Source organism: Xenia sp. Carnegie-2017, unplaced genomic scaffold (genome assembly GCF_021976095.1).
Source record: "Xenia sp. Carnegie-2017 unplaced genomic scaffold, XeniaSp_v1 HiC_scaffold_14, whole genome shotgun sequence".
Taxonomy (NCBI): Eukaryota; Metazoa; Cnidaria; class Anthozoa; order Malacalcyonacea; family Xeniidae; genus Xenia; species Xenia sp. Carnegie-2017.
In genome coordinates this window covers 9,391,177-9,406,752 of record NW_025813447.1, presented here as the reverse complement: position 1 = coordinate 9,406,752, position 15,576 = coordinate 9,391,177, and the positions used below count along the sequence as shown (strand labels likewise).

The window sequence follows — 15,576 nt, the reverse complement described above, 5'->3', positions numbered from 1 at the left end:
CGTTAATCTTGTCTGTTTGAATGTATTATGTACGTATTCCGTTAAAATCATGATTGGCTGAGACAAGTATCACGCGATGTCAGGACATTTTCTGACAGCAACAGATGCCAGGTTGACGAGCGTTTTTAACGTGAACGAATATGTTTAAACGGAGCTCGCGAAAAGTATGTTTAATACTTCGGGAAAATCTAAGAAGGAAGGCTCTAGTTTTAATTATTTCAAATTTTCCCATAAGTCAATATAACATTATCAACGAAGACACCAAAATTGGTGAAGAAGTGATCACATTTAATATGGTGTAGGAAAACACCTAAAACCAAGCCTCCGAAATAAACCAATCAGAATCTAGCATATATAGCATTTTGTCTGCGCGAGTAAATATGATTGCTGCGATCAATAGCATGGTATTTTTATCTTCCTGCTGATGGAGTATTAACAAATTTTATACCCGGTGTTCTTCAAGAAATGCTGCGTTGTAAGTTAATGTTGTCAAGTCTGTTTCGCATCTACGTGATCCTGTTCGTTATTGACTCCGTGTTCATCACTGACGTCCAATCTTTAAATCTACTTCCACACGGGTGAGTTCAGTTGACGCACGTTTCCATGTTACTCATTCGTATTGTGCTGGCGTTAAACCCTCACATTTTACATCCCCTTTTATCCCATGACAATGTATATGACTCTTTGTTTATAACGTAGTAGGCTGGACGCGCGTTAGAACAGTCTTCAATCTTCAAAAATACATTAAATAAGAAGTTGTTGTGTAAAAAACGCTCGTCATCTGCGTTGTTTTCATCCATTTATCACTTTGCTCTGGTTGTTAACATGTTATATCTTTGTGCGTTCTCTGCTTACGATATGAACATTACGTTTTCTTTTTAGCTTCTATTTTATTTTATATTCTCAATGAAAATATTATGTCATCACTTCGAATTTTACTACAAGTAATATACGCCACATGCATGTGTTGCCCCGTGATACAAAATAAGGCTTGGTGATAATTATTGACATTGAAATATTAGAAGAATATTGTATAAACTGCGTTGTGGCTACTTCGGTGACTTTCTATAACATTCGCAAAAAGCTACCGATTGGCAACGACTTTTTCATACCAGTTCGTGTTTCAACAGATCGCAAAAACAAATTCTTAGAAGTAGAGATCATTTATATGATAAGTTTAAGTTAGTATCAATTCTAAAATTACCAAGGAATGCTATATTCTCATTAAGCATGTAATGTGAAATTTTATATGCTGCTTTCAAGGGAAGAAATTCCGACCTTGACTTTGTAAAATACCCAAAATTGATGATGAAAAATATCTTTCAGCCGGCCAAAAACGTAACTGGAGATGGTTGGTACAGCATGCACGAGTTCTTGCCGATACCCATACTATATGGTACCGCGAATTAATTGGGTTTTTTTATCAAAATGGTGGCATGGTGTGATGTAGTAACGAGATAATCGGAAATCTTATGTTTAAATTATTTGCTCCAAATCAGAAGGTCATATAAAGAGTAATACATTCAGAGGTTCTTCTTTCGATTATTGTTTGCATGAAAACGTTTTGCTCTCTGTATAATCTTAAGTTGTTTTCTTTATACTTCTGAGATTATGTAGGATAAGGTTACGTGTTTAAAGATACCGTTCGTGTTCCGGTCATTCGCAAATAAAAGGGAACGCATTTGCTTTGATTTAAAACGCGAGTATGCAACTTTTTTTCAGACCTGGATAGTTGCTGGACATTTCTATATTTGCCCACGACGAAGTCTTGTGATGAAAGTGAGCAGTCACGTGTTTTTCACCTGATCGAACGATGCTTGAATTAATGTGATTTTTAACGGTCAATAGAGTTCTAAAAAGTCGTTTTGTCATGTTGATGGACAGTGTGTGGGTGTGTAAATGTGGGATGATGCGAGAACTGAAGATTTCTTCAACTTATAGTGTTTTGGGTGTTAGAGATAACGTTTAAAATTGAGCGTGTACTGAAGTTGTTGTTGGATGAGTTTTTCAGCGTAGTTGAAGCAGTGAGTAAAACCCTTTCGCTTTTTTTTCAGAGGTGTTTTGCAAATATTTAAGAAGAGGGCTCTCAGATGTAAATTTCCCCTCCTGCGAGGCTCTAACCACTACCAAAAACTTCACATGCATAGCATTCTTACATCCCCGAGCATCCCCATTTCGATTCACGATAGATATTTTCATCCCCAATTCGACTATGCCAACGCAAAGACCATGCGTTGAAATTCATGAAAGTGCAACGTGGTCCCAATTTTTCAACTTGCAAAGCAACAAAAATCCAGGGCTTTTTTAAGAATCCGTATCAGATGTCGGCTTATTTGATTCTGGGCAATGTTGTGCAACTGATGGGAAAGCTTTTATCGTCGACAATCTTATATAACTTTTTAACAACGTCTGAATAGTACATACACATATCTTATAGTCATTGAAATGAAATAATTACGCATTATAACTTGCAGGGGTTGAAAAATGTTTCGGCGTGTAAAATGCAATAACTAGCCCTAGAAACAGAGAAGCATAGGCTTACGGGGGGTGCGGGAGGCAGCTTCTCCCCCTCCCAAAGAAATCTTAAAAATTGAAAAGTTGAGCAAATTTTTAACGTTGGTCGGAAGAAAGTATTTACTGCCTCCCGGAAATGATAGCTCCCGTCCTTCTATGCAGAGAACAAGGATTGTCTTCTGATGTAGCAAGGAACATTATATAACCAAAAAAGTTTATCGTTGAAAGTTATTGACCAGTCACTGTTTTGTCTGTTTAATTCAACTCCATTTTAATCGACAAAGGAGAAACATGTTGATACCATGCCAATCTTCAGATTTCTAATTAAATAGCTATGTTGTATAGTTAATGTGTGCCAAATTGTAAGCGAATCTTCTTTGAGGAATTATTTTTTGGCAAAACTCCCGGTGCTTTGAAAGACGTTTTAGTAGTTTTTATTCTCAATTGTTCATAAGTTATTTTCTTCCTTGCATAGGAAAAACGTGAATACAACCTACGAAACGCAGAAGATTATTGTAAAAACGTGGGATAAAATTCTCAAGCACAAAAAGGTCTGCACATGGAGTCCGTGCCATTGGGCTATTTGGTTTATTGATTGTAAAAAGTGCAGGTACGATCAATCAATCTTTTTCCTTCATTTACTATGAAAAGACGGATGAACTGTTTGATGTTAATTTTCATCAACCAGTCAATCATTTCAAATATTTATTCAGGATGCGTATTAAAAATTTATGTATAAAATAGAGCATGCAGGAGGATCTGGAGCTGACCTCTATTATTGATCTTTCTTCAAGATGCTTTTTGAAATTAAAAACATTTAAATTAGCGAAAATTACAACACATAAAACTGGTGTACCATACTTTTGAATAGGTGTTGTCAAGGCTTTATGTATAGCAACATTTACTTTAATCATTTCAAAGTCTTAACGTTGTTCACACAATGAAACCGTTCAACCAAATGCACGCTCGGGCTGACCTCTGCACCATCGTATTATGGCACAGGGAACCCTTATTACACCCAACTGTATCATAAAAATTGGAAAGATGCTTGTAAAATGAGTGACAATTAAGGAAAACAGTCAAAGAGATTTGCAGCAAGGGGAACAGGCAATGAAATAAAGTATTGAAAAGCAATAAAGGACCCAGGATTGCATGTGTATAATTATACTTTAAAACCAGAGTCAAAGTCCATAGCAAATGAAATGACTTCGTTTTTCTAAAAACGCTAAACTATTTTACTCAGCAATGGCTCTGAAATCCAGACTTGTTCTGAAATGTGTTTCTTTAAATTGTTGTTGATGACAATCGGAATTTTTCCACATTTTTAGAATAAAAATTCATCTAAAATTTATCTAAAATGTGAGAAATACATTTTTGAAACTCCGAAGACTAAAATTCTAGATTTTGTGGGGATAGTTTTCAAGGGCCCCTAACTGTTGAAATGGTATGGCCCCTAAATTGGAGGAAGTGGAGCCAGTCCGAGCCTGACCGAGTTGTTGACAGATATGGTTGTATGAGCTAACTTCAACCTTATAATAACAAGTGACATTGTAAATCACCAACTGTATCAGATTATAACGTGATCAAGGACTTTCGCATTGCTTTTTCTTACCAAAATAGTTTAATGCGCAAATTTCCCATTGCCATCACGAATGGAAATTATTTGCTAGCGTGACAAAATCCAAAATTTTGTAAACGATTGCGATGGCCTGACGAAAAAACAACAACAGATTCTGTGTGTCAATTATATCGCACGTTCAAAGAGAACGAATGACAAAACTTTGTACCAGTCTCTCCCTCTCTCTCCTCGTAGGAATGTATCTTACTATGAGAGTTCAAGTAGACAAGGAAGTTACGAAAACAGTACCAAAATACGTATGTAAACACGGATGGAAGCAAAGTGGCCGAGAATGTACAATACGTAAGTGTTTTAGCGATTTGCGGTATTAAAACACATTCTAAAGATAAAAATTTTTGTTTTCTTGACATTAGAATATAAAAAATGAAGAAGTACTAAATTGGTGATATTTCGCCTTAGCTTTAAAGACATATCACCAACGAAATTCAGGTTCACTTATGCTCGATAAAGAGCTTGCCATCACAAAACAAGAAAGATATCACGACGCGAAATTTTTGTGAAAAATTCGAAAGTTTTGTTTTCTAGGAAAGTTTGAAGGCGCTTACGAATTAATGTTTGAATGAAATGACAAAATTTCATGTATCTATCTGACGAAAGGGAAACGTGACAACGTGAATAGTAGAACTCTTGTTTTACCACATAATTATCTTTTTACTGTGAAGTTTGTTTTTTCTTTACCTGTGGTATAATGGCAACCAAAATGAAAAAACCCTAGGAAATTATACTATCCAGGGATCAAAAGGAATATTTCATTAAATTTGCTTTGCTTTGTCATGTGTAACAAATTATAAAGATTGTGAACTATTGGATTCTCCTATCGGAAATTAGGTGTAATGTCTCGATGGCTTAGGCTTAAATTTCAACGTTACTCATGCATAATATCAAGCTAAAAAGTCTTAGTACAAGTGCCTTTTTTTGAGTACATATGCGGTTACTGACGTTCTATTGTTGATTAACCAAAGGTCGTGCTTTTAATCATCTCTCTTTTTGATAGCAATTTGCATCAAAAATTGTGAAAACCACGGCTCGTGTATAGCACCTGACGTTTGTAACTGTACCGCGCAGTGGAATGGCACGAGATGTGAGTATGATGTTGACGAATGCGACGCGGACAGCGGTGTTCCTAATTTGTGCCAAGAAAAGTGCATAAACTACCCCGGAGGATACAACTGCAGTTGTTCAACCGGTCATGTTTTAACGTCAAACGGGAAGAATTGTTCAGGTAATTTTAATATACTTCTTCCAACTTGAGCGCGCATTTAAAGTTTGTGTTTTATAAGTGCATGACTTACGCTTTCTGATGATCATTCATTGCAGCTCCATATAACATACGATATCTCGGGGCTGCATTAAGAAATGTTTTGTTCTCCTTTAATGTACCGATTCACGTTAATTAGTTTAAATTTAAGTAATGTCGAGACGTCGATGCCCTTTGTTGTTTATTCATCACGTCCCTGAAACGCGTTTCTTCGTTATATTTTAGCTAGTGCATGTTAAGACTGTTCTTCTTTTTCGCTGTTATTCATTCTCCACTACCTACATTGATACACATTTTGTCCTTAGATCACGATGAATGTGCACACAACGAACATGATTGTCAACAGGGATGTTATAACTACCCTGGGGGATATAGATGTACATGTGTAGCGGGTTACACATTAAATAGTCAAGATAACAGAACATGTAAAGGTAAGTTTCTTTTGAAGTAAAACAGGTTCTTGTTTCATGAAATGTTATAAAAAAATTGTTCAAAATTACATCCCGAAGGAAATATTTTCTTTTTCACAATTTATGATAACAAACCCACCGGTGTTTGTTTAGAATACACAGGGACGTAGCCAGCTCCCTCGTTTACTCGTGCTATGCAGTTATTTTGATGTTTGCTCGCTGTAATAACAATAGATTTCTTAAGAAATAATAGAAGCCGATTACATGAAGTTTACATAGGATGACCAATTTTCGGCTGTCTATTTCACTGTGAATATGAAGATATTTTCATCAGTGGCGTCGCTAGATCAATAAGCGGCGGATATATATATTCATATATGCATGTTACAATCCTTAAAAATGCCTTGAAACGTGTTTGCACATTTGGATCATCTCCTCCAACAAAACTGGTTTGCTTTCGACGGCCCGTTATTTCATTTAACGTTTTCTTGCAGCCAATGAATGTGAGCAATTACAAGGACCGCCAGTTAATGGTGATGTGCGTTGCACTGGCAAAACCACTGACCATTCTTGTGTTTTCGACTGTAATACTGGTTACAGGTTGAATGGTTCTCGCCGACGCGTGTGTAGTGCGAGCGGAAAGTGGACTGGGGATAAGACATCTTGCATAAGTAAGTAGAGAGTACAGGAAACAAACACCGTAGTCCCACTTCGCTGTGCAACTTGGTGTTTATATTTAATACGGTTGCCAACTCAGCATTCTCATTGGTCAGAAGATGCAATTTACTGCGTGGGACTACTGTGTCACAGTATAGGGAATATACAGTGTATCAACAAATCTTATCTTTTGCAGTGATTTATTGTCCTAAAATCAAGCGACCTCCTCATGCCTTTGTTTATTCACCTTGTGAGACACATTTCGGCTCAAATTGCACGCTGGGATGTATCAAAGGATATTTCATGGAAGGACAGAGCAAGGCCATGTGCAATGGTAATGGTAGTTGGCATCTAGGAAACTCGTCATGTCGAGGTACGTAAATAATAGTATTGTAGTGTATGCAGAATTTTTGCACAAAACATTTAGGTTTCTTATTATATTTGCGTAGTATTTATCCTCCATAATGTTAAAGCGGTGTAGTAAGGCATGACACTGGGAATAAATTTATTTTGCATACATACGAAAGGAAAGCCTTTGATGATGCACTTGTGCGAGCATTAGGATCTTTTATTCTTGGTTTGCAAGTGCGTCACAGCGCCCACCATGTTAGATGATTTCAACCAACAAAGGATTTTCCCAAATTTCCTTATTTACTATGCAAACGTCATCCAACATGGCGAACATTCCATTGTTCTCTCTCTCCTGGGGAATGGTTGCATACCGCCTATATCCTCTAAAAATATTGCACAGTTAAAGCTTTTGAATTATTGATAGGTTTCAGAACATTTATACAGGCTTTTATAGCTATAGAAGAGATTGTATGAAGCAATATTTTGGTCATTTGTAAGTTTTTTCTAAAAATATGGATCTGCCCACTTCGTAGAAGATGTTCCTATTTTTGCCGTTTTTCGATTCTGATTTGATAGTCATTTAAACACTTCAGGATGATATAGTTGAGGTATTCATAATTTCTTTTAAGAAATTTCTCCGTGCGACAAGAATCCTTGTGCACACGGCGGAGTCTGTACCCAGCTCAGCTTCGACCGTTATATCTGTGATTGTACCAAAACAGGCTACGCAGGAACAAACTGTCAAATTGGGTACATCACTACTCCCAGTTATCCTACACTATCCACGAAAATATCATCGGGACCTTTGACGTTTCGCTCCTCGCCTCTGAATTCAGGCGATTTGATACTCACACCGAGAAGTCGTGACGTAATTTTTAGTCCGGCTCAAATGAGTTTCAATTCCACTGTCCAAAGTCAATCCGTGACAATTACCTCGCGAAAAATTGGCATACACATTGTCACGTATTTTATATCTGGTCGGCAGGCCCATACATTTTATTCACCAGAAAATGACGTCATACTTGTGGACACCGCTGAAAGGTCGACTGATCACTCGAATTTTACATTGGACGAGACTGTTCCTATTGGTTGCAATAACATGAAATTGACTCATTGTTCTTATACAGATGTCATTATGAACGTTTCGTCAACATCTCCATGGAAACGTTACGGACCAATAGCTTCATCTGATGGTGTTATCGTTTTGCGTACAAACACTGCTACTTTTCCATTGTCTCTGTTGGGCACCAGTCTTCCAAGTGGGGCTCGGTCAAAAATAACGAAAAATTGCAATAATGATTATGACGACGTAAAAATCAAGAAACTTATGAATGATCTTGTGTTGGCACGATCTTTTTTAAAAGCAGTAAAACCTTCTTTGCCAAAGTGGTTAAAACTTATCTTAAAAAAGGAAATGTTTCCAAGTCAATTTCAAACTTCTGACGTTGAAGTGGAATTGTTATCTGGTGAAGAACTACAGTCAAAGACATTTGCGAAAGGTCAACCTATCTCTGAGAAATCTTCTTATTTACTGTTGCGGTCCTCCAAAATTATCATTTCCATTGGAAACAATGACAAAGCAATAAAAACCTATGACCACAGCCATGAAATCTCATTGGCTATTGAGCTTTGCAGTGACTCAGTTATCTTGAGTTGGCATAAAGACTATGCTGAAGCTATTAAAATTCTACTTTATTTACATCGTTAGCGAAACATGGGTGGGAGTTGCTTGTGTTTTCCGTTCAAGTATCAAAGACGCTGCCAATTGTGACAAATTTGCCAAAACAGCGATTTTGGGACGGTTTTGTTCTCATTCGCAGCAACATTGTCATGAAGGGGAAACTTGCATTAGTGGGCGAGTTGACAAAAGCGTTTGACAATAAAAGTCGTTGTAGTCTTGAATTTAAAGGGACCATGGTCATTGATGTTTCTGAAATTGACAACGTAAGTCGTTTGACTATATATTTTTAGGTTTAGATAGCGAGTTTTAGAGTTTGCGATGACGAATGAACCGTAGAGACGAAAAAACAACTCTATGACTATACTTGACTGTATCACTAATTTGTGAAGAGTCTGTATTCATAAAGATTCTATAGATTAATTTAAGAATGATCGAACGAAAACTACCTTAGAACTGTGTTTGCACCAGGTCATGGTCCTCTGACAAAGGAGTACAAAAACTGTCTTCACACTAATCAAAACTACAAAGGATAATGGATGTCAATATAGGTAGTGACGACTGACAAATAAACAATGAAGATATGAGCAACGTGTTTACTATATTTTAGATGATAAAATCACCATTTGATCAAACGTGGATGATTGAACTATATGGAAATCTCATATTATCAGTGGAGTTGATGGTGGAAGGCTTCATGAGCAGCATGGTTCTCTCTGCTCACGAGTCTTCTAGTTTTGTATCATTTGGAGGTGAGGCTACATTTAATTATGACTTTCATAAAAAGCACATTCACTGTATTAGGTGTATGATAAACAAACAAATTGTGTGTCATGCAGATTAAGTGAACATAAAGTATAACTAAAAGAGAAAGCTATGCTACCTAAAATATAAAAAAGACAATGACTGTAAGAACACTACTTTCTTTATTTCTTGATTGATGAAAAACAAAAAAAGTCTTTGGCTAGCTTTCCTTTACAGAGTTTTTGATGGCAAACGTAAAACAATCTAACTACATGATGACCTTATTTTTCAGACGACCAAACTCGACAAGGCCTGTATATTTCTCATAAGTTTAAAGAGTCACCCTTTCTCGGTTCCGATCTTGATAAATTCCTTGAAGTTGTGACATCTTACGGTGTGGAAGTCTTCTACGAGATGGGAGCTCTTCAATCAAAACCGCTCTCTTTCGAAAAGAACAATGATGCGAACGCAATCAGCATGATTTTTCACGGGGCCATGAGATTTTACGAATTGAAATTCGAAAATCTTGTCGTTGTGCTCACAATGCAAGCGGGAAGGAACAGTAGTGTCCTCTTGCACGGCAGAAAAAGTCAGTACGCAAACACAAATTATGGCATTTTCACATTAAACAACCCCGAAGTACGAATGTCTTTATCGAGTCAGTCCCCAAATCATTCTTGTGGCTTTTTCCAAAGCACTGTAAGCATATTTGGCTTCAAGGATTCGGTGAATGTTACATTTAATCATAATGGTGTTCACTTTCATGCTGCTGGTAAAGTATTTGGCACATTTCTTGCCAACGTTACTTGTCATGCCTCATTGAACGCTTGGAAAAACCAAAAATTCCTCGCTCGTGGTGAATTTACGAAAAACGAAGCCGGTCTGGTATCTTCGTTGAATCGTAATATAAAAGATTACGCTCACAAAGTTTATGTGAATGCCTGGAAACGATATTCGCTTTACGAGAAAAGGCAGAAACGTGCTGAAGAACGTCTCCGTGCCGTTGAAGAGTTGCTGGAAGACAAGAAACGAGAGGTAAGCAAAACACGACACGAGTACATTGTTGCCAAAATGAACTTGGAAAATGCTCAACGTCGTCAAGACATTGCTAGTCAACGCTTGCTAGCCAACTCCTCCACATATTTGCTTCAATTATGTCCCGATGTTGGGCCCTGTCCTGATATTTGTCAGGCTGGTTAGCTTGCAGGCAATGCAAACTTAATATCACTGGAAAATCAAAAAATACATGTTTGTCGACTTGTTATAAGTCTGTGACGCGTCGAGTGAAGACGAATACAAGCCGGGTGTCGTGTGTAAGACACCAATGTGACAGAATATATCACAAAGAAGGTCTTAAAAATCTACAACTGCAGCAAACCTTAAGTGAACTTCAAAATGACATCTTCTCTTTTGGTAGAAGCGGTTATGTCCAACGAACTTATGAGAGGCATCAAACTTCTAATATTTTCCCAGGATATCAAAAACACGGATTATGTCTCAATTCCAAATGCAAGCCGACATCGTATAGGTTTTACAACAAAAACATTCGCATTGGTTATTGGAATTGCAGCGTGCTCCCGCAAACTTGTGGTACTCTCGGTTCTCGGTATGAATCATACCAGGTTTCTTACCTGTGCGAGAAACCGTGCGACAGCTTAGTTGCAACTGAAACGTTGCCTTCGACGTGCTGTACACGAGTTCCGTGCGCGTTTCGTTCCGTGAATCGTACTTGTGTGGCTCAAAATCATTTCTGCAATCGATTACGAACGGATGCGTTGAAAAAACTCGCCAACTCGAGCAACGATATTGACCTATGGAAGAGTGTAGAGGATGCTGTGGGAGAGGTGCATAAACGTCGTATGGAAGCACGATTGGCCGAGATTCGTTTGAAATCAGCCCGTGTGCTTTTAAATATTACCCAAGACTGCGTAAAACGACTTCGAAAAACTTATAATATGAGCTTGAACGCTGGATATAATGTTTCGCGGGCTCTCTGGAGAAAACTAAAGTTAAGAAATATCTTCTTGGATAACATGAGTGTTGTAGAGAATGCGAGTTTCTCGGTTTATGTTCACAAGGAAAGGGAGAGTTATTTACTTCCTGTCAAACTAAAGGTTAAAATCCAAGGTAAAAGTGGAGTATTTGCTGCTGTCATTGACTTCAAAAATGTTGCACTTTCATCGAAAAACGCAGCGCACGAGATTGTCAGATTTTATGGTAAAATTGAAGATAGCAATTACAACGGTGGAGAAAAACAGTACTCCGAGGGCAGTTCTGATGAAAAGACATTTGCCTTGTCAAATCTAAAGAAGTACCACAAATTATGTTCGGAGTTCACCAATTATAAGAGTGTACTTCGGGACATTGCGTCAGACTTATTTTATTCGACAACAGAGGTGATAAAAAACATTAAAAATTTTACGAAAGTCGAGACAGCAATTTACCCCGTAAATGTAACAAAAATATTGGAAAGCTTCAATTCAGAATACGCATCAAAATTAGGCGTTGCAATAGATAAAGAGTCGTATTATAGAAGCCTTGCGAATGATACAATAATGCTGGAATCTCTGCAAATTGAAAAGGAAGCTCGTCTGGACGGACTAAAGCCGGCAAAATTATACTTTAAATTACTTTTAAAAAATTGGTTTTCTGCGATGGAAAATCTATTTGATGTCGTCGCAACGAATTGTAACGGCTTGGAAGATTGCGTTTTTTACGTGATAAATCGTCTTCACGAAGTAAACGAAGCGCAGGGCTTTCCTGGTTCTCAGCGGACTCGCAAGATGATCGAGAAAATACGGAGAGAGTTCGGACAATTCAAACGAACTGATTTCTCAACTCGGGATGCTAACAATGCATCTTCAAACGTTTTGAACATTTTAAATGACATGAACGCGGTAAAACTGTTTTGTGCACGGCCACCAAATATTACGGAACAGCCCGAACCATTGACGAACATTGGCGAAGGTAACTCGTTCAAGTTAAAGTGCAATGCTTCAGGTGACGAACTAATGTTTTACTGGAAATTCAATAACGCTTATTTAAACGATCAAACTTCAAACACCTTGTACGTAAAAAATGCTTCGAGCAAGGATTCTGGGAATTATACCTGCATTGTTTTCAATCATATATCCATGGAAATATCTGCATCAGCTTTCGTTGTCGTTCATTCCGCACCTCACATCAAAACTCAACCAGTTGAACGGCTTAATGCGATTCTCTTCTCAAACAATTGGTTAACCTGTATGGCTGAAAGTCTTGGAAACAACGTTACATATCAATGGTACTTCAAGGCTCTGAATTCAAGCGTTTTTATTAAACTATCTGAAGAAGTGTTTCCTTATTTGAATCTCTTATCGATTCAAAACGAACAAGAAGGACGGTATTTCTGTCGTGTTAGCAGTATTTATGGCAGTACTCGTTCCACAAACAGTTATGTTAAAGTTCTGAATTTTATTTTGCCCATACCCCAGGTTCAACTGTCCGTTTCCTTATCACAAAGCCAGCTAGACTTGCGACGACTTGTGAGATCTAATCCTACACAGTATGAAAATGCTAAAGCAGGACTTGCGCAAAAATTGGCGTCGGTGTTGAACATCACAGCACAGCGCATTGAGAATACATTAACAAATTCCTCCCTGTACTTCAGCTCAAATGTCGAAAATCTACGCGTCGTTAAATGTAGTGGCCAAATTCCTGATCAAATTTGCAAATGGTCTTTCAAATACAACGGAGTCTACAACAAGTCAGGTAAAGATCCGCTGAAGGTGATTGGCTCCCTGCGCCGTTTGCGTGCTTTTATTGGTGGGATCGCTCAAGCTGTGAACGGCAATCTGTTATTTGAACGTGGTAAAATGAGATATTTGGTAGAGAGGAATTCGCTTAGCATCGACAGCGTTAAGATGACTTGCCCACTTGGCACATCTCTTGAAGATCTCTTCAAATGTGGTTAGTTTATTCTCGTTAGTTTTTGGTGCACGTGAACACTAAATAATATTGGTTGAACTTCGAGAAATCATTCAACTTTTAATTGAGTGATCGAAAAGTTTGAACAATTTATTTTCACTTGTTGATTTTACCAAACAAAATCACCAGTTGATTCCAACCTTCTAAAATTAATGAATGATCCTGTTTAGTTGACTGCATTCCCGGATATTATGGACGTATTAATGGCAATGGTATTGCTAGCTGTCTAGCATGCCCGTTAGGAACATATCAACACGAGAGTGGACGACAAAATTGTATTCAATGCCCTAAAGGATTCACAACTGTCGACGAAGGTGCAGTTAATGTAACGCAATGTAAAGGTAAGTCGATAGAAACATACGCATGTGCAGCAGCGTAGCCAGCCTGCAGATTTACTCCCGCTATGTAAATTTTAAATAATTACTATTATTCATCTCTTTAAAAATATATTGTTCTCAAAGTCAGTAAACCCAAAATATTTGCGTGGCGAGAGTAAAATGTCCGGCTGGCTACGCTAGTGCGCATGTGTCACACATACTGAATGGGGCTTGAAGATCATCTCATAACGATTCGAAGACGGTTTTTAACGCCACTGTTTGCTTGATTTGAAATATTTTAGCAAACATCTTGACATTAATTGAGAAATGAGTTTGCTATTGATTGATGGGAGTGAGTGCGATTTCTGTGTATATAGCACTCGGGAGTGTGAGCGCGAGGCTTTAGAATACTGGCAATAGTTATTTTGTCCTATTCCTTACTGAACATAACTTCGGGTGATATATTACATCCCTGCAACTGGAAAGTAGTGTTGTTAAATGTCTCATATTTATGCTTTAAAGTAGAAGACAACGTCTTGCAACATTAAACTTTGATCATCATCAACCCCCATTTTGCCCCATTCTGTACTTGTTATGCCTCTAATCTTAACGATATCTTCCAACTTGTGATAAATTAACAACGTATTTTGTCTTAGCATTAAGTACAACTAAAGAACCAAACATTCGATACACGACGACGGAAAAGGTTGTCACTCACAGTGAAAATCACGTGACTACTGACGAGAAGCACATAACGTCGGGTGATTTGCTAAAACAATCTGGAAATAAAGACAAACGTCTTGTCATCGGTGGATCTGTTGCAGGACTCCTTCTACTATGTAAGTGTAGTTTTCACATTTCAAGTACAAGCCATGTTTTGTTTGATTTGATCAATTTGATCAGAAAAATTTGCAGTTGATTATGATCAATCTCTCTTTTGGATATGCGGTTCTGTCATCACCAGTTGTCCTCCCCCAGTGATGCATGAATCTTGTGTCTGTTTAGACATGAGTACAGGGATAGAATATGAAATTTTCTTATTTCTAAAGTATGTAAACACGTTTTTGGTAAGATTGTTTCTATAGCTAATGCAGTCATTTTTCATTCCGCGTTTTTTCATCCATTGACTACGACAATCGCAATTGTTTGGAGTTGATTGGTCACGAAACTTAAATTAAAACTCAATATCAACATTTTCTGATTTGAAGGTGTTTTGGTTCTTGCATTGTTGCATTTTGTGAGAAAGCGACTTGCTTTAAAAAGATCTGGAAACGAAATGGACGATAAGAATGTAGTTGTTGAAGAAGACAAACTTGAGTTACACGCCTGGGACAATCCAGCGTTTGATGAAGACGAAAATCACAATAGTGATGAGATACTCACAGATAACCCTTCTTCACCTTGTACTTCATCATTGTCCCCTAATGCCGTTCGTCATCATAAATACGAAACAAATCACGTGGTAAATGCAGATTCTAAGGACGATAACCTCGACGTTTGCGACAGTTACGAAAACGGTGACGCAGTGATGGTCAATATTAATCCGCTGTATCAAAGCAATCCTGCTCTAGATGTCAAGGAAGAGCAAGAGTCTATTGAAAAGCGAGAGCCAGACCCACGAAATAATGACGTCATTGAATTTAAAAATAAATTGTACAAACCGTTTCAACCTACGAGTGGGCAGAAGTTCACGTTGACGTTAAATGACGTCACCATGGTCGAAGAAGATGTTTGATTTTTAGCATATGGTAGACTTAAAAAACTTGGCTAGACAACTCGATAACTACGTAGTTGTTCGATTGAATGATAAAGTTTAGTCGTTCATTTGTAAACTTGTAAACAGCTTGTTCTTGTTAAATAGTGTGCAGTCATAGAATATAGTTTATTTATATATAGTGTTTAACACTCACCATAATAGATGTAGAGTTGTGTTTTAAACATAGTTGCCGCATCTCTGTAGCTTTTTTGCGGTTTTCTTGATTTTTTCTCTAATATTTATTTGCTTTCACTCAATTCTAGATTTCACGCTTTGCTAGTATTCG

The 15,576-nt window shown here is 37.6% G+C and overlaps 1 protein-coding gene across 1 annotated transcript; it reads left to right on the top strand.

The window, feature by feature from the left end:
• The first annotated feature begins 235 nt into the window (after nucleotides 1–235).
• LOC124435225 lies at nucleotides 236–15,493 on the top strand. The gene is made up of 15 exons (XM_046985167.1): nucleotides 236–578; nucleotides 2,990–3,124; nucleotides 4,328–4,435; nucleotides 5,148–5,375; nucleotides 5,717–5,842; nucleotides 6,316–6,492; nucleotides 6,675–6,851; nucleotides 7,459–8,532; nucleotides 8,577–8,773; nucleotides 9,118–9,259; nucleotides 9,544–10,362; nucleotides 10,443–13,199; nucleotides 13,388–13,558; nucleotides 14,191–14,373; nucleotides 14,743–15,493. The coding sequence occupies exons 3-15, from the start codon at nucleotides 4,330–4,332 to the stop codon at nucleotides 15,267–15,269; spliced, it is 6,684 nt and encodes a 2,227-aa protein (XP_046841123.1). The 5' UTR covers nucleotides 236–578; nucleotides 2,990–3,124; nucleotides 4,328–4,329; the 3' UTR covers nucleotides 15,270–15,493.
• Nucleotides 15,494–15,576: the final 83 nt, after the last annotated feature.

Coding starts and splice junctions, on each gene's coding strand:
- LOC124435225 (XM_046985167.1), top strand. CDS start 4,330: ATGTATCTTACTATGAGAGTTCAAGTAGACAAGGAAGTTACGAAAACA. Junction 4,436..5,147: donor TGGCCGAGAATGTACAATAC/GTAAGTGTTTTA, acceptor TCTTTTTGATAG/CAATTTGCATCAAAAATTGT. Junction 9,260..9,543: donor TAGTTTTGTATCATTTGGAG/GTGAGGCTACAT, acceptor CTTATTTTTCAG/ACGACCAAACTCGACAAGGC.